General features: G+C 45.6%; 1 protein-coding gene across 7 annotated transcripts in view; it reads left to right on the forward strand.

The window, feature by feature from the left end:
* dnm2a (dynamin 2a) overlaps positions 1 to 18801 on the forward strand; it is a 56406-nt gene that overhangs the window by 35780 nt on the left and 1825 nt on the right. For 6 of the 7 annotated variants that reach the window (XM_063220030.1, XM_063220024.1, XM_063220036.1 and 3 more), the window contains 7 exons: positions 3255 to 3365; positions 7795 to 7904; positions 8859 to 8970; positions 9744 to 9908; positions 11070 to 11290; positions 12558 to 12791; positions 14272 to 18220. In XM_063220030.1, the coding sequence (XP_063076100.1) occupies positions 3255 to 3365; positions 7795 to 7904; positions 8859 to 8970; positions 9744 to 9908; positions 11070 to 11290; positions 12558 to 12791; positions 14272 to 14341 (1023 nt within the window). In that variant the 3' untranslated portion in view covers positions 14342 to 18220. Of the gene's footprint in view, positions 1 to 3254; positions 3366 to 7794; positions 7905 to 8858; positions 8971 to 9743; positions 9909 to 11069; positions 11291 to 12557; positions 12792 to 14271; positions 18221 to 18801 lie in introns of those variants that run through there. The other variant, XM_063220043.1, reaches the window with a different exon arrangement.

Here is an 18801-nt window from a genome sequence, read left to right on the forward strand (position 1 = left end):
AGATGGTAAATTCTAACTGTATTCTCTCTGACATTAATGTACATAATTCCAACACCATAATAATAATTACGATCTCTGTTGTCTGTTACCTTTCTCCAGACTTTCCTTTCCATAAGCCATAATCAGGGGTTTGGTTTACTTGTAAATTGCTAAAGACCTGCAGTATTCAGCCTGCAGTCTGTTCTGATGATTGAGAACCATTTTGAGGAGTCTAATGAGTCAAATGAATACTAAATGTCCAAATAATGATCTTGATCATAGGAATAGTGTTCCGTTTGTTTTTCTGTGGAGCATCAAATGCATTATTGGACAATCTGGCCATGGCAAAGCCATATGACATGCATGGCTGTTGCTTATCTTATCTATTGATTACAGCTCTATTCACACCTCTCTTGGGTGGTGCTCAATCTCCACTGAAAAACAAACCTGCGCTACTAGCATGCCAAATTGAGAGGGGATGGTGGCTGCTGGGTTTCAGCGGGTGGTGGAGAAAAGACATCCAATTGTGAGACTTGGGTGCAAGTGATGAGACCAGGACCTAGATGACGAGGATTTGTCCCTGGAGAGCAGTGATGATATTATACAGTAGTAGGCTAATTATCAATCAAATCCTTCAGCGCACACAGTCATAGGCCTGCTGGGAGGAGTTGTGCCCTGTTGGGAAGTATAATCTGATTAGATCTGCAAGTCATTAGAATCACGTTTTTGATTAATTCTGTCTGGTGACAGAAGTAAGAGTGTGTGGTCTTCTGAATACTGATTCGGAGTTACTGAGAAGTAATTGAGTGGCTAAATTGTCAAGTGGGTGTCAATTATGGGGACCGTCGGGGAAATTGGCAGGTTTTTATCTCACCGAGTGCTTTGTCATGGAGTTGCTTTCAATTCAGAAATTAATCTCTTGGGATGTTAAGAGTCGCTTTGTTTGAGTCATGCTGTTTTAGTAGATAGTGGTTTCGTGATCTTCTCCATGATGAGTGTTTAATGAATTAGTTCCAAAAAATGTGCTTAAATATGAGGTGCCCCGTAGGCAATATAACAGAATAATATAATCACTCAATCACATAATATGATAATCACATTATCACTAAAAGTTTGTACATAACCTGTTTTACCTCACACATGCACTTTGCGCAAGCATTTCATTTCCGGTACAAGAAAAAATAATTGTATGTAGACCTATAAAATTACTGTATTGTAATTCCGTATGAACTTTTTGTGATGTGCTATATTGCCTAGGGCACACCTCATACTTAAGTACCAGTTAGGCTTTAGTGCTACTTGAATGTGCTTGAGAAACGCAGCCCAGGTCCAACATGGATCATTGGTGAGTTGGGTATGGAGTGTATGGATTTATTTACTAGATACCATGTGGGAAATATATCCACTTGGTCCATCTATCCTTTTCTCTGTGTCTGTCTCGTCAGTCTAAGCCTTTCTTTTCCCCACACCATCGTGTTGTTTAATGGGGAAGTCAGTTGGCCGCTTGTGTTTATGGGATGTGAAAGGCTGTTTCCCAGCAAGGCAAACTAGAGATGCTTTGAGATCATCAGGTCCTGTGTCTAATAATCCCTCTTTTAGAAGCTACAGCTTACTTCTCTGCACACTAACAAACCTCTTTCCACAGCCTACTAAAGTCCTGTTGACAATACCAGGGGGGCGGAAGAGAGGGCAAGAGCACTGGCATATGTTCAGAAAGAGGTGCACACACGCACAAACACTCAAAAGATGTTGCCGCACTTGTGGGAGACCACATCTGTGCTGGTGTGGTTTTTCCATTTGGATGTCTTGAGGCGGCCATCTTGAAATACCTAGATGGGTTCCATCAGCCTCTGTAGCTGTTCAGTGCAGAATGTTCTAGAACTCGTCTCAGTGCTCTTTAGCCCTCTTTTCCTCCTTCACCCCCCTCCCTCTTCCCCCTCTCTGAATCCAGTCTCTTTCCCTCAGAGCTCCTCTCTCCCTCTTTCAGACACTTCTTCTATCCCATTGATTCCCTTCTTCCTCTGTCTCTCTCAGTGAATCCCTTGTTCTCTCACACTGGAGTGTGTGTGTGTGTGAGTGTGTGTGTCCCAGTGTCCAGTTAACCCCACTAATATCCCAGCTTGTTTTTTTGAATAACAGTGTTCTGTAGGCTAGTTGCCAGATAATGGCGCGTCACGTTTGCCCCCTAACATACCAGAGCTGACCTTTGAACCTTGAACTAACCCGTTGCAGCCTTTTGCTCCAGATGGCACTGGCTGGCTGCGTACTCCTGCCCCACTGCTTTTGCAATCAGCGTTTGTGTCAGCGTGGTGTGTACATGTGGTGGGGGAAGACGCACAATGTGCCAGCCAGCCAGCATGCCTGCATCTGCATCGTCTCTTTCCCAGACGTGCTCTCGGAAATGCCTCTGGAAGTGTTCAACGCCCCTTAGCTCTTTTTAACGAGGTTGTGAGTGTTGTATTTGGGCCCGTTAAGGTAAAGGCAGCACAAGAGATGAGGTCTTGCAGAGTTTTATGGGGCTCATTCATTGGCTCGGTATGTCTTTGAACCGTAGCCCATAGACTGGCAGCTGTGCTGGCGTCTGCTGTGATGGGCAGAGGATTTCATGGTGTAGGGAGTGTTGTGTTTAGTTATAAAAATGGACAAAAAAGCAGACAACAGACTTCACTTCATGTAGTTGGATTTCTTGTTTTATTTTATTAGTAGTTATAGTCATAGCAGATAGTAAGTTAGATGGTAGATATTAAAACAGCATGACTTAGTACAGTACCTTTCGTCCCAGTGTCACCCTTGCCTTTAACGGTGAGCGCCGGGGGGCGCTCTCTCTGTGAGTATGTTAACATGCACTGCAGTATCCCAAAAAACACAGTAGTATATCCCTCATATCCGTTTTGAAATTAGAGTGATAATATGAACACAAGGTATTCAGGTTATGAATATACCTGTTAATAGTCGCGTCACTGAAGTGCATGTGAACATACTCAGTTGAAACTGATGTGCTCACAAGTGTCTCTCAATCCCTCCTCCTCCAAAACCCCGAACCCCAAACTTCCCCTCTTCTCCATCCCAACCTCTCCCGTTCCTCCACCCTGCCCCAATGCCAACCCCCTACTTCCCCAACTTCAAACTTCCCTTCTCCACCTTACCCCAAACCCCAACCTCCCCCAATCTCCTCCACTCCTCCACCTTGCCCCACCCTCAACCTCCCCTCCTCCTGTACCCTTTCCCCACCTTCCTCTCCCCCACCTGCCCCTCTCCTCCACCGTGGCCCACAGGTGATCCGGAAAGGCTGGCTCACCATCAACATCAGCATCATGAAGGGAGGCTCTAAGGAGTACTGGTTCATCCTCACCGCAGAGTCGCTGTCCTGGTACAAGGATGAGGAGGTGGGTTTGTTTCTTACTTACATCTTGTCTCTTAGTTCTTTTTTTAACCCCTTACTCTCCAATAAAAACACATGTTAGGCAAAGAGCTGAAAAGGAGCTTTACTGAAGAAAAAAAACATTCGGGCCAGCACCCTAACAGTTGAAGTATTTAAGAGTAAAACCAGCTCCAACCTGAACAATTGACACCCCTTACTCTCATCATCTACGTGTCTGTCTCCATTCATCCCTCTCTCTTCCATCCCTTCTTCTTTTCAAACGGCCTTCCATCGAGCCCCACAAAGAAATGACTTCAACACCTCAACATCACATAGCAAAATACAACACTGTAGTTCTCCTTAATCATTACAGATTTAGTTTAGACAGAGGAGATGGAAGATTTCGTGGATCTTTCAGTTTAAAAAAAAAATCCATTCCAGGGGAAAATTCCTTGGCGATCTTCTCCTGCCTTGAGCGTTGGCGGTAGCGCCGTGTATTTTGTGCATACGTACGTACGTGCATGCGTGCGTGTGTGTGTCCCGGCCCAGCCTAACCAATGTGCGGACTACTGTTCAGCCATATACTAATGAACAGGTAGTCTGAACACTGGGCAGGCGAGGGGGAGGGAGGGAGGCGAGAGGAGGCGAAGGGGGAGACGGGGAGAGCCGTTGGCGGAGGGAGGAGTCAGCTGGGAGGCCCAGCCCCCGGTCAGTGCCCTGAAGAAAGGAGAAGAGAAGGGGGGGTGAAGGGGGGATGGGGGTAAACACTACGCAACCTCACACTGATAAAGTTAGAACATACATACACACACACACGCACATCATTATGCATATTTGAACAAACATACACGCACATTCTCACATCTTTCTCACACAGATATATGATGGCACAGATACACACACACGCATACTTGTTCACGTACAAACTCATAACACACATTCACAAAGCAGAGCTGCTGCCTCTTATTGGTGCAGCCGCAGCAGCCATCGTGCAGCAAGTAAAACTATGGAGGGATGACCTCATGCTAAGAGAGAAGAGGAGAGGAGATGGAAAAGTCCCTCTGCTCTCTTCTGCTCTACTCTGTGGTTAGTCCTCTCATGTCTGGAGCCTTTCTGGAAAGCTAGACAGACTTTATTTAATGCCCTTGTTCACTACTACACTTCTGCATGTACAAAAGGTTACTAGACAGCCTCGAGTCAATGCCCTCGTTGACTTTTTTATAATACACGTACTTCTAAAAGGTGGCGTGACTGCCTCCATTTAATAAAACCCAAGGGGCACTAGTGCACTTCTGCAAGAATCAATAACTTTTTTCCACTTGGCTCTTCTATGAAATGTTCCACATAAAATGCATATACAATTATATGTACACTGACACTAACACAAAAAGTTACATTTGCAATGTAGCCATTTTCGAACCCATTTCTTCATTTGGCAATGCCACTTATAAGGCTGGCATATAATGTCAAAAGTTACAGTACTCCCAACACCAAGTCTGCCAGATGCATTTGAGTGCGGTACAGAAGGGTTAAAGCTTAACTTTTAAACAGAGCAAACACTTACCACCATCACCACTGTTCTTCTGAAGACTAGAGAGTAACTAACGAAGGCCAGCAAAAGTCCTTTTCCAGAGCGAATCCCTCCACACCTCCTCTCCGTCCCCTGATGTTCAACAGATGAGATTTCAGCTTGGACAGAGCAAAAGAGAAATATTAATGCCTAAAGAGATCCCACATACCGAACGGAGGACATGTGGACATCGCTGCACTTTTTTCTGCGATTCTCCTTTGAGAAAGCGAAGGATAAAGTCGAGGGGATCGAGAGAGAGGGTGCTCGCTCGTTCGGCGCTGGTGGAAGCTAACTGACGTGGCAGGCACGCTGAAATGTTCCAGCCGGGATCCGACTTTGGAATTTGCAGGAAATCGTACTGGGTTACTAGAGGGGGGGTTGGGATATGTGTGAGGGAGCCTAGTGTGTGTGTGTGCGTGTGTCGGTTAGAGGCAGCAGTGGCGGAGGCGGGTTGAGTGTGTGTGTGTGTGTGCGTGTGTGTGTGGGGGTGGGTGGTGGTGTTTGTGTGAGTGATGTAACTGCTGGGACTGCAGCTCTGTTCTGTGTGTTAGTGCGGACACAAACAGGGTTGCCAGATGTGACTGATTATCTCCAGACCAATAAATGCTCAAAAACCACCCGCAAGCACCAATATGAACAAGATTCTAGTGATTTCTATGGACCTAAAATCTATAGAAAACCTGCCCGATGTCCCTGCAAAATGTTCATCCTACACAGCCCATATTGGGTGGAAACCACCCAATCAGGCAACCCTCAGCATAAACGCTTCCAGATGCTCCTTCTCAAGCGTCCCGGCGGCTGGCACTGCCCCTCCCCCTGCCCCTCCCCCACCGCTGGAGTACGCCCATGCTCCTCCCCCTCTTCTTCTTCTTCTTCCTCCTCCTCTTCTTCTTCTTACTACTCCTCCTCCTCATCTTCCTCTGTCTCCTGCTCCTCCTCCTCAGCTCTACCACATCCATATGGTGCTGCTGGAGCCCACAGACAGCCCCCCTCCCTCTCCCCAATTGTCCCTCAAGCACCCCTACCCACCTCCCACCCCTCTCCTCCTCTTCCTCCTCCTTCCTCCTCCTCCTCCTCCTCCTCCTCCTCATACTCTCCATTTTCAAAAAAAAAGTCACAGGAAATACAATTCTTACTCTGTGACTAGTGAAACAGACACTGCTGACTTTGCAGATTTCTCTTTTCTTTTTTTATTTGAAAATGGTTGGCCTGTAGTTTTGTGGTTTGTAGCTTTACTGGAAAGGAATGTCTTGTTTTCTTTCTGTCTTCTTTAGGACAGTCTGCTCACTGTTAAAGAACAGAGACCAAGTGGTTCTTCTTTTTAAGTACCTTAACCTCCATCAGTCTCAGGCCTGATTAAATGCCACTGGTAACCAAAATCGAGAGAAATCATGGCTGTTTTAATTGTTTGTCCACTGAGCTGGCAATGGTGAAGTGTTTGCCTCTAGCATACAAAGTGCATAGAAAAACTGCCATGACTGAAAACAGCCATTAATTCCTTTCCAGCATTGACCAATGGGGTTGTCATAAATTAAATACATGGATAGACCCAGTAGACAGGCTGGGCCCTCAGAGAAAAGGTCAATCCTCTGTCTACTGCCTGGTGGCTTTGGCAGCAGTGCAATTTGATTGACACGCTGGTTTCCATTTTATGTCGAATGTCGGCAGCATAAATATGACAATCTGACTCTTCCGGGAAGACGCTCCACTCCGAATAATAATACGGTAGTCCTGTGGCATTCAAATGTGTGCCAAATAAGCAAAGCATTTAACCACAAACAAATCACTGTGTAGTCCTTTTCAAAACATGAAAGCCTGGTGAAATTAAGAAATCATGACCAAGAATGCTTTGCCAGACTGTCTAGCTCTTTGTATTTTGTATTGGTGCAATACACCCCCAAGCGAAAGAGCAAAAAGAAACAAACACTGAATGTTTGCTTAATATGGCCTCGTAGCCCCATAATGCACGTCGCTTCACCAGTGGAGCGCTGCAATAGTCACTTAAAAGTTACCACCATAGTACCATACTAATGTGACATAACACAGGACCTTTAGTAATGCACTTGGTGGTCATTGATCAACAGCACATTTATAATGCTGTGTCTTCACGGATAAAAAAAAATGGTCTTGTCCTCCTTGTCTCTGTGTATTACTTATAAATCTTGAAATGGAATCGGGACCCTGTATCTCAAAAGTGTTGTTGCTATCCAGTTAGCAACCTAGAAGGTTGTAAATGTGAAATTACATTGCAACAAAGTAAGTTCATAACTTATTTAGCAACGACAATATTGAGAAATGCACCCCATCCCTATTTCGTCTGATCATACCAGGGTTCCCACTGGTCATGGAAATCCTGGAATATTTCTTCTTTCTACTCATGGAAAGTCATGGAATTTGGCCTTTTTTCCGGTACAGTCAGGGAATATCAAGGACAGTAGTGTGAAGTGTAGTATGGTGTAATATCACAACTGACAATATATGCTGGTTTACTTTCCGCTCTAAAATTGTGCAACATTATAGGATGCAAAAACTATTCAAGGGAGTTGGCTGAAAATGGCGTTTTGAAAGACTGGCAATCACAAATTGACCTCCTTTATAAAATGTATGTCTGTGCTTTTAATCGCCCTGCTTGGAAACATCTAGCCTGCCTATTTTGGAGACCAGATGGAAATTAGACTCTTTGCTATAATTTGGTCCATTAACATGCATGTAAATGTGCCAAATTATAGCACAGAGGCTGCGTTCCAGATGTATAAATACATGCACGTACTGTATGTACAGTATACAGTATGTTCATTAATTTGCAGTGTCCTGAAAAATAAAAGTAACGTTCAAAAAAGGAAAAAAGTAACCACATGAGTGTGTTCTGGTCATCTGCTTCCAGGAGAAGGAGAAGAAGTACATGCTGCCCCTGGATAACCTGAAGATCCGGGACGTAGAGAAAGGGTTCATGTCCACCAAGCACATTTTCGCCATCTTCAACACTGAGCAAAGGTCAGCCTTCAATGTGTGTGTGTGTGTGTGTGTGTGTGTGTGTGTGTGTGTGTGTGTGTGTGCGTGTGCGTGTGCGTGTGTGTGTGTGTGTGTGTGTGTGTGTGCGTGCGTGCGTGCGTGTTTCACTGAACGTGCATGACATGTTTGCATTTGGCTGTGTGTGTGTGGGTGGGTGGTGTGTCTAGTTGAAGATGTGTGTGTGGGTGTGTGTATGTGCGTATGTCCGTTTTGAGTTTGACCAAAGCTCAAGTGTGTGTTTAGGCATTTGATTGAACCTGAGCCTGTGTGTCAGTCAAACAGGACAGTGGCATATTTGTTTACCCTGCCCCCCTGTCCCCCCTCTCGTGCACCTGCTGCCTGGGCCTCTGCTGTTCCCACAGGAACATGTATAAGGACGTGCTGTATGTGTGCGTGTGTACATGTGACAGTGTGTATGTGTGTAAGAGCGGGTGCATGTGCATGTGCATATGTGTCTGTCTCTTCAGGAACGCGAATAAGGACCTGTGTATAATGATGCGTGCATGTGTGTGTTTCTGTCACTAACAAGGTATTGAAAAGAACCGCACACCGGTGAGCTCCCATTTACTCAATTTTATTCCTGTGTGACGTTTCGGGCCACAAAAGCTTTTAGTCTGAGGAAGGGCCAGGGTGGCCCGAAACATCACACAGGAATAAAATGGAATAAATGGGAGCTCATTGGTGTGCGGTTCTTTTCAATACCTTGTTGTGAACTTCACGTTTTTGAACCTGCACCCGAAAAAAGTGTTTTGATGTGTGTGAGATTAGGCTTGGATACTTGTGTTTCTGTCTCTGTCTGTTCGATAAGATGTACAAGGACCTGTGTATAATGGTGTGTGTGTGTGTGTGTCTGTCTGTCTGTCTGTCTGTCTGTCTGTCTGTCTGTCTGTCTGTCTGTCTGTCTGTCTGTCTGTCTGTCTGTCTGTGTGTCTTCAGGAACGTCTATAAGGACCTGCGTCAGATTGAGCTGGCGTGTGACTCGCAGGACGACGTGGACAGCTGGAAGGCCTCCTTCCTCAGGGCCGGAGTCTATCCAGAGAAGGACCAGGTGTGTGTGCGTCTGTGTGTGTGTGTGTCAGTACATATATATGCACAGCTTAGTCGTTCTACCCAGACAAAGACCAGGTGGGTGTACTAGTAAGAACATGGTTAAGTGGAAAGCAGGCTTGGTTAACTAACAGGAAGTGGTAAACCTGCTAATAGATATACATGCAGGCATCATTTACTTAAGGAAATGAGGACTCTGACTCTTCTATTAGATGATTTACTTTACAAGTTTGACTTAACCTGGTTTACTAGTGAACCAGCATTCTAGTTACAACCGAGGTATGCATAAGATAATCTCTGGCCATACAGCACATGAAATCTTGGGGCAGATAGGCTACAGCAATAGAAAACCACATCGGGTGCCACTCCTGTCTGCTAAAAACAGGAAAATGAGGCAACAATTTGCACAGGCTCACCATAAACGACACTAGAAGATCGGAAAAATGTTGTGTCTTGATATCTACTGCAACACTCAGAATTTGGTCAGAATTTGGCGTCAATAACATAAAAACATGGATCGGCCCTGCCTTACATCAACGTTTCAGGCTGGTGGTATAATGGCGTGAGGATATTTTCTTAGCACAATTTTAGCCCCTTAGTACCAATTTATTTTTGTTGGAATGCCACAGCTTACCCAAGTATTGCTGCAGGCAGTTAAGGCAGTCCTGAAGGCAAAAGAGGGTCCAACCCAGCACTAGAGAGCTGTACCTAATGAAGGGGCCGGTGAGTGTATATCTACATGTATAACACCTCCTCGTGCGCCTCCTCTTGCAGGTGGACCAGGAGGATTCGGGCCCTCAGGAGAGCTTCTCCATGGATCCCCAGCTGGAGCGGCAGGTGGAGACCATCAGGAACCTGGTGGACTCCTACATCGGCATCGTCAACAAGACCGTCCGAGACCTCATCCCCAAATCCATCATGCACCTCATGATAAACAGCGTATGTAGCTGTGTGTGTGTGTGTGTGTGTGTGTGTGTGCGTGCGTGCGCGTCAGGGCTTGACACTGGCACTAGCCAACCGGCCAAATGCTGGTAAAACTTGGCTGTGGCTAGTAGTACTTTCAGTGTCACTAGCCAATTTGGCTGGCAGTTTATTCCTTGGTAACATACGCATCATAGCCTTTATGCTGCCGTTTGCCCATTGTGTATCAATTATTTGTATTTAAGTTCAAGACAAAAGCTCAGTAACTCTTCAGTTTCTAGTTGCTTGATATACTTCCATGTAGAAAGGTATACACTCATCTTGCTTTAGCACCTCATCTTCTGAGGTTAGACGTACACGTATCATGATAAAGGAAAAAAAAATGATAGAAAATCAGTGGCTAGTGGAATACCTGAATGGCTAGAGACTCGGGAAAACCACTAGCCACAGTGGCCAGTGAGTGAAAAAAGTTAATGTCAAGCCCTGGTGCGCGTGTATGTGTACCATGGCTTGACACTGGCGCCTGCCAACCAGCCAGATGTTGGTAAAACTGGGGTGTGGCTAGTAACAATTTCAGTGTCACTAGCCAATTTGTCTCATATTCTATATCGCCCCTTGTGTATCAATTGTTTGTTTTTAAGTTAAAGAAAAAGTTCAGTCACTCGGTTTCTATTTGCTTGATTTAGAAAGCTATGCACTAAAGCTCTTGCATTAGCAACTCATCTCCTGAAGTTAGATGTACAGTATAATGATAAAGAAAAAAATTATATCAAATTTTTGGCTAGTAGAATAGCTGAATGGTGACTCGGGGGGGAAAAACACTAGCCACAGTGGCCAGTGAGTGAAAAAATTAATGTCAAGCCCTGATGTGTGCGTGTATGTGTGCGACGTGTGTGTGTGTTCTACATTGGCATCAAGTCCATATGGGACTTTGTGAGAAAGCAACTCTCCGCCTCATCCTCTCCGTCCACATACTGTATCTTTGTTGTGCTTTGTCTTTCACATTGTTCCTGGTAGACTTGATTCCATATTGCATTGAAATGGCAAAGTGTGCATGCACGCTGCACAGGAAAAGCAGCAATAATGCGCCATCAGGAACGCGGCCATAGACTTGTGCGTTAATCCGGCCCTCCTCACCTCTCCTTCTCCATCTCCCCCCACCCCACCCCCTCTCTGCAGACCAAGGAGTTCATCCACTGCGAGCTGCTGTCCTACCTGTACAGCTCAGGGGACCAGAACAGTCTGATGGAGGAGTCAGCTGACCAGGCGCAGCGCCGTGACGAGATGCTGCGCATGTACCACGCCCTGAAGGAGGCGCTCAGGATCATCGGAGACATCAGCACCACCACCATCACCGTGCCCGTACCACCGCCTGTGGACAGCACCTGGATCGCACCAGCGTGAGACACAAACTTTATAAAATATGTAGTATAAAATATGTAGCAATGACTTTATCAGCACCTGGATCGCACCAGTGTATGACGCTAGCTTCATAAAATATGTAGTTAATATAATATAGTATGTAATGTATTAGTTTACAGTAGTCGCCACCACCACCATCACCATGCCAGTGCCACTGCCTGTGGACAGCACCTGGATCACACCAGCATAAGACACTAACTTCATAAAATATGTAGTATAAAAAAATGTAGCAATAATCAGCACCTGGATTGCACCAGCGTAAGATGCTATCTTGTCATTATAATATAGTAATTAATTTATTGGTAATAATCATCATCACCATGCCCCTGCCCCTGCCTGTGGATAGCACCTGGATCATGCCAGGGTGAGACGCTACCTTGTCATTTTAAAATGTATAGTATGAAATATGAGGTAATTCGTTTATTAGCTGTCACCACCATCATCGTGCTTCTGTAACCGCCTGTGCACAGCACCTGGATCACACCAGGGTGAGGGACCCGCTTTTTATCACAACTAGTATAGTATTAATGACTAATTAGACCGTAATGAGTTTATTATTAGTAACTGCCATCATCATACCACTGTCAGCAACTGGATCACACCAGGGTAAGGGACCTTAAAGTAGGGGTGTCAAACGTAAGGCCCAGGGGCCGGATGTGGCCCGCCAGATGGGTCAATCCGGCCCCAGACTTAGAAGTATATCTGAACAAACAACGTAAGTCTGTACCCCACTAATAAGTTGCTTGAGGTGTTTAAGATTTCCTGTTTTTAATACTTGAGAGAACAAATTGGCCTTTTTTTGCTCACCATTTACAGCCAGTGCTCCATACACCTTAAAATGATTGACTAGTAATGTGATTCCGATATGAATTTGAAATGTGTGGTAATTTTGCAATTATGAAATTGATCCAGCCCACTTGAGATCAAATTGGCTGTATGTGGCGCCCTCTATTGACCTGGCGGTGACCTACGTGTGCATTATTCAATGCAGCCTTATCAATACTTTGAACATCCATGAAATTAACTTGTCTTTTTTTTTTTTTTTTTCAAATTTCTATTGTTTGTATGTTATCGATTTCTTAGCCATTATTAAGGAACAATTATCTTATTTACCATGGTGAAATACACTATGATGTGAAGCAACATCAAAATGATATCTTGAATAGAAATTTTACAAAGGCAACATTTTATGAACACCCACATGTGTATTTCTCCTCTCTCCTCCTCGGTCTCGCACCTTTTTAGGCCCGCATCTCAGCCCAAGCCCCAGGCCCCGGCACCTTCTCACCCCAGCCGGCCCCCACCGGTCCGGGGCCCGACCCCCGGCCCCCCTCCCCTGATGCCCACTCCGGCGGCGCCCCCCATCCCCTCTCGCCCTGGGCCCCCCATCAACGCCTACAACAACAGCGCCCAGGACCCCTTCAGCGCGCCACCCCAGATTCCCTCGCGGCCTGCCCGCGTGCCCCCTGGCGTCCCCAGGTAAGACATAACTACCATACTCTACCACCACCACCAGCAGCAGCAGCAGTGTCCATGTCATTTACTACCGCCACTAACACTATTGCTACCACCACCGCTATCATGACCATTAGCACCATCTCCACACTGCTGCATATGCTTCACCTACCATACGCTACATCCACCACCTCCATCAGAAATGTAATTCACTAAGGTCCCAGGTGAGATATACTGTACTTTATATACCATACGCTACCACCACCTCCATCAGAAATGTTATTCACTAAGGCCCCAGGTGAGATATACTGTATATATACCATATGCTACATCCACCAGCAGCAGCAGCAGCAGCAGCGTCATTCATTATCACCACTAACTCCATTGCTACTACCACTGCAGTTATCACCATTAGCATCATCTCGATCACTGCTACCAACGTATATACATCACAGTCACAATCATCTCTGCCACTGTAAAACACAGTCAGCATAATTATCCCCATTACCATTATTGCGATCACTACTACCAACTGATGTCATTGCCACACACATCACTATTAACAGTCATCATAATTATTGCAACCATGATCAACATAGGCATAATGTATATCACTACTGACAAGTTCCATTATTGCCACAATCATCACTCTCACTATTAACAGTCATCAAAACCGCATAATGGCATCCCCCATGACTGCCACCAGATCACCACAAATCATCTCTGTCACTGTAAACCTGGTCAACATAATCATCTTCATCACCACCTCCATAATCACTGTTACCACAAGCCATCGCTGACGCCATCCATCGTTGCCACTCGTGCTAGCTACAGAGCTGCCTGAGGGTGTCACATCACATGTGCTTGTCCTGCACCTCTCCCTAACGCTGGCTTTACATGCGAGTGCCCTCGTGTCAGGGGGCTGCTGTGCGTTTGACCAGGCGTCTTGTGATCAGCCGGTCAACTCTCACTTTCCATTTCTCATTTCTCCTGCCGTGTCTGGTTGTCCGTCCGTTCCACGTTTTTTTTTTCCTTCTCCCTATGCTCTCACCGATAACCTAGTGGCTGCACAACATGCTTACTTTACTTTCTGTTCCTGTATGGCTTATTTTGGTCTGGTTTTTCCTTCTCTCACTCTCCACTGGTCTTGTTTTCCCCGTCAGCTTCCTATTTCATGTAGTCGCACTCTGCACTGACTTTCAACCTCCTCCTAACATTTTAGTGTTTTGCAAGTGGGCCTGTCTCTGATGTCCTCTCTCTCTCTCTCTCTCTCTCTCTCTCTCTCTCTCTCTCTCTCTCTCTCTCTCCCTCTCTCTCTCTCTCTCACTAATTCTATCCCTCTGTATCTGGCTCTCACTTTCTCCCACTATCATTCTCTCTCTCCTCCTCAATCAATCTTTCCCTCTCTTTCTCCCTCTACATCCCTCTCTCCTTCGTCCTCTCTCTCTACCTCCTCCTCTTTCTTTATCCCCCCCTCTCTCTCCCTCCCTCTCTCCCCCTGCAGCCGAAGACCCCCGAGCGCTCCCCACCGGCCCACCATTATCCGCCCGGCGGAGCCGTCCCTGCTTGACTAGGCCCGAGCCTGGAGCAGGCCTTTGGGGACTGGGGGAGGAGAGGGGAAGGGGTGTGGTGCCCCGAGCCTGGAGCTGTGTGGCTGAGCTCAAGAGAGGGAGGGAGGAGGGAGGGAGGGAGAGGGGGCCATCAGCATCCAACAAAAGCAATGCATGTGGATTTGTTTTCCTTTGCCTTTCTTTGCCTTTTTTAATTTCTCCTTGATGCATCCATCCTTACCAGTAGGACCTAGTATAGTTATCCACTCTGGCTCAAAGGAAAAGAACGATCTGTCCTCTCAGTATGGGGCAGCTGCAGATGTTGATCATTGCATTGCATTAAATTCAGGGTGATGGGAGAATCTAACCATAAGTTAAGAGCGTTAAGACATCACGGGGCCTGTGTGAATGACGGCTAGCTTTGATTAATCAAGAGTAACAAGCTGATGTGGTTTTGATGCCGAAGAATGCTGTGGAGACTCCTTATGTTTTTTTGTTGTTGTTTTTTTACCACATCCCTCGGGTGGATCTTTGGCTTTTTTTTATTCCGTGTAATATGCTTTGATGGCTGCAAGCCACTAGGGGGCACTATGTGTGAGCCCTCTGAGCTGGAAGTGTGGCTCTTTGAAATGGTGATGGGGGAAACTCTGCTGGTTTTTAGATGCTCTTAACGCTGCTGGGCTGCCCCCAACCCTCCCTCCTTCCCCCATGTAGCGATCTCTCTGCTCTGTAAGATTACACCACCCCCTACACCATCAGCCTCAGCCCCAGAGCCAAACCTGCAGACCTCATCATCCGCCGTGTCGTGTGTCATGTTATGTACAGACCCATCCTGTGGTTCCATCCTTAGAGGTTTTCTATCATCCGAGTGCACACTGAAAGTAGGCGACCATTGCTGTTCGTTGTTGTTGCTGATGTGTTAGGAATGGCTTTTTAGGAGTCTGCTTCCAGCACTAGGGAGTCATAATAACTTTGTTGTAAAATAACTTTGACAACGACCAACACTTTACACACTGCCTCAGCGACCGACCGCCATTCTGCAGTCATGTAACTTTGGGCAACACTTCGACTTCATAATAACGCCATTTAGATTTTATTTTGTGAATTACACAACTGAGATCTGGTGTCACTGTCCACTTGAAGATGTGGGGAACTATGTACATTATTAGTTAACCTGCTAAAACAAAAATGATTGTTATTGCTCTTGTTATAAATATCATAGAATGATTTATAATGTAATGCGTTTGTTTATTACGTCCAAAAAGATTTTTCATTTTAAGCCTTCGTTTTAAGTTTTCCTGTGTTAAAGGGGATAAATTAATTAATATTTAATAATATTGTTATTACATATACAATTATCGATCCGGAAACCAATGACACTGTAAATAACGCCGTACTGAAGAAGCTTAAAAACACAGTTTGGATTTTTTTGTTCTCATTAATCAGTGCTTTTTAAGTTCATCGTTATTGAAAACGCCATCTACAGTCCCATTATTTAGATATTTTCCTGGAGTTCAAGTTTCAATTGAGCTCTGAATACTGAAGCAGTACGGCACATTAGTAACTATAGTAACAGTAACTATGGCACATAGAATACAATGAGCACTTCCATAGGCCTAGAACATGCAGGTGTGATTGTGAGAGTGAAAGGTGTGTGAGAGAGTGCATGCATGCGTGTGTGTGTGCGTGTTTACTGTCTTGAACATTGACATGGGGGTTGATAATACCTGCGCTCTTATGTTGTCAATTACAATTGGTGTACCAGCTAGAAACTGTGACCCTTCCAACTTGACAACTCAAAACTTGAGCTCGGCCTCATCTAGTCTTGCATGTGTCCAAGACAACCTCAACCTTAACGTTAGGCCTCCAGGGATCTGGTTTCAAGGGAAATGTACATACACTGCCAGAACACATAGCGAGGACCACTAAAAGCAGTTTCACCAAGACCCCGACATAAGGCAAAGAATGGAGAAAAGTGGTCATGAGGTGTCTTTTTTTATTCTCCTCTACTCGTATTGTAGTTCTGATGCCCATATTTTTTTGTTTTCCAATCATCACACGTTGTACAGTGAAGAGAGGAGAATGGTCATCTTCCGAGCCGGGTATCGGGCCACGTAGGCCGCTCGGCAGATCAGATGCGTCAGGGGAAGTACCCTGCCTGGCTCCCCTTCATCTGCTCTAATAATATAGGTGTGATTATTACTAATAGTAGTAACACTAACAACTGTAAACGGGGCGATAGGGAATGGGGAAAGAAGAAATTTCAGATTGCAATGTGGAAATGTTTTTATTTATACCCAGGGCATTTGAGATCATGTTTTAGATTTAGTCAAATTAATTGTTTGAATTGATTATTGGCGTTTCCCCCCTATGAAAGGGTGAAGTGGCTATGTTTTTTCCCCCTTAGAATGCCACCATGGAATCTCTCCAGAATTCTGTTTGGTGTGCCATCTTGGGCGTAACGATTTGCTCTTACACAGAGTTTTCTCTTACTTGATGTGGAGAACTGTGGGCAGAGGAAGCCTTGATTGATTGATTGATTGATTGATTGATTGATTGATTGATTGATTGATCTATCTATCTGAATGACTCTGTTTTTGTTGTCTTTAATAAATATATATTGACATTGCGTTATATTGTGGTGGCTGATTTGGAGCTGATGACTGGAGGGAGCGTAATGAGAGAGCTGATTAATGAAATTGAATTGATGCATCTCCCCCTCTCACCCCTAAGGCCCTTATGGCGCTGGCAGTTCAACTGTTTTCTCACGGTGCCTCTGGGAGAGGAAAACCTTTGCAATGAATCTATTCATGCTTCTTCATGATCTATTCATGATGATTTTTTTTTTGTTTGGTGTCGTTTGCTTTGTTGTTTTGTTTTGTTTTTTTTTCATCCTCTCCGAATAAGTCTGTCTGTACATATGATCCCCATGCTGACTTAACCGACTGCCTCATCACAGAAACCATAAACGCCCACGCATGACTCACCCGAGTCGCGTTGCGTCGGTGCTAAAAGAGGGAAGTGAGCGGTTCAAACATGCAAATGAGAGACGGGAGCTCCCCCGCCCTCCCTCCTGCCCGGCTGAAGGTGTTCCCTTCTGTCTGCCTGCCCTAACCGCTAACCGCTAACCCCCGACCTCTTTCCCATGTCGACCTGAACATGGAGGCAGCGGATACAGACAGTAGCGTCAACCTGATCCGTCCCTCCAAACCCTACACACACACACCGCACACATAGCCTACATACACACGCATCGACTGTTAAAAACCCACACGACGTGGTGTTCCCTCTTCTCACGAGTGGAATTAGCCTTATTCGATGGCAGGAAGCCGGTTCAAAGCTTTCGTGTTCCATGTCAGGGCAGTGCAGAGCAGACACACGTAGTATGTCGTGCATAGCAGCCACCCACCAAACCAAACTCCTGGGCGCTCCGCTCCACTCCACTCTCCTGTTGTACCTTTGGTGGCCATGATGAGTCAGCCCGTCAGCCACCTGCAGGGAGGAGGTTCCCAGTGCCCACTGCTGTTTTCCAGTCCTTAGCTTCCAAACAGCACTTCTCCTCCTACTCTGTCTATCACGCTCTCTCTCTCTCTCTCTCTCTCTCTCTCTCTCTCTCTCTCTCTCTCTCTCTCTCTCTCTCTCTCTCTCTCTCTCTCTCGCTCTCTCTCTCTCGTGCTATCAGTTGTGAAAAACAGGAGGGGGTTTTGAGATTGATGTCAGAAAGGCAGAAGAATGAAAAACTGCGCCAGGTTGTCTCCACTGCAGGTTTTTGCTGCAGTTTTGTTGTTTTTTTGTATGCTGTTTGACACTAGGTTCAAAACAAACACCTTTGTGAAGTGCCTCTGTAGCCATTAATGAACTTCCAGCTGAAAAAATAAAATAAACGCTCTCCAAAACTGAAAACTCCTAGTCCTGGTGTGGTGTGTCCTTCCTTGTGTCTGGTGTCTTGGGCCCCCTTTTTTCCACTGCTCTACTTCACCTGGTTGTCTTTCCTCACAGGGCTGTCTCTCCCTCTCTTTGTCTCTCTTGCATGACTATCTCACCCGTCCCTATTCATACTGCCTTCCTCAGAAACCTCCAGGGCTAATGGAATGGTGGCTAGCTGTGGATGCGCTAGTCTTCGGGGCTAGCTGTGGATGCGCTAGTCTTCAGGGCTAGCTGTGGATGCGCTAGTCTTGGTATGCGAGGCCCCTAGGCCTCTGCCCTGTGCCGGTGCCGGTGCTGGTTCTGTCTCTCTCAGCTACTTCCTGGTACTCTGCATTGCCTTGACCTTCTCCTACCACACCAAACCGTACCACACTCACTCCCATTTCACACGTCAAACACTGATGCTTCACATTTCATGTTTACAAACTATCTGAATTCAGATTATTCACAATTACTGTGCATAACAAAATTAATGAAGTAGTAAAGTGTACAACACTTTAATAATTGTAACTTTTGTGTTGGTATGTGACCTGTTTGAAACATAATTTCTTCCACAA

This window comes from Engraulis encrasicolus, chromosome 2, assembly GCF_034702125.1.
Source record: "Engraulis encrasicolus isolate BLACKSEA-1 chromosome 2, IST_EnEncr_1.0, whole genome shotgun sequence".
NCBI classification, from domain to species: Eukaryota; Metazoa; Chordata; class Actinopteri; order Clupeiformes; family Engraulidae; genus Engraulis; species Engraulis encrasicolus.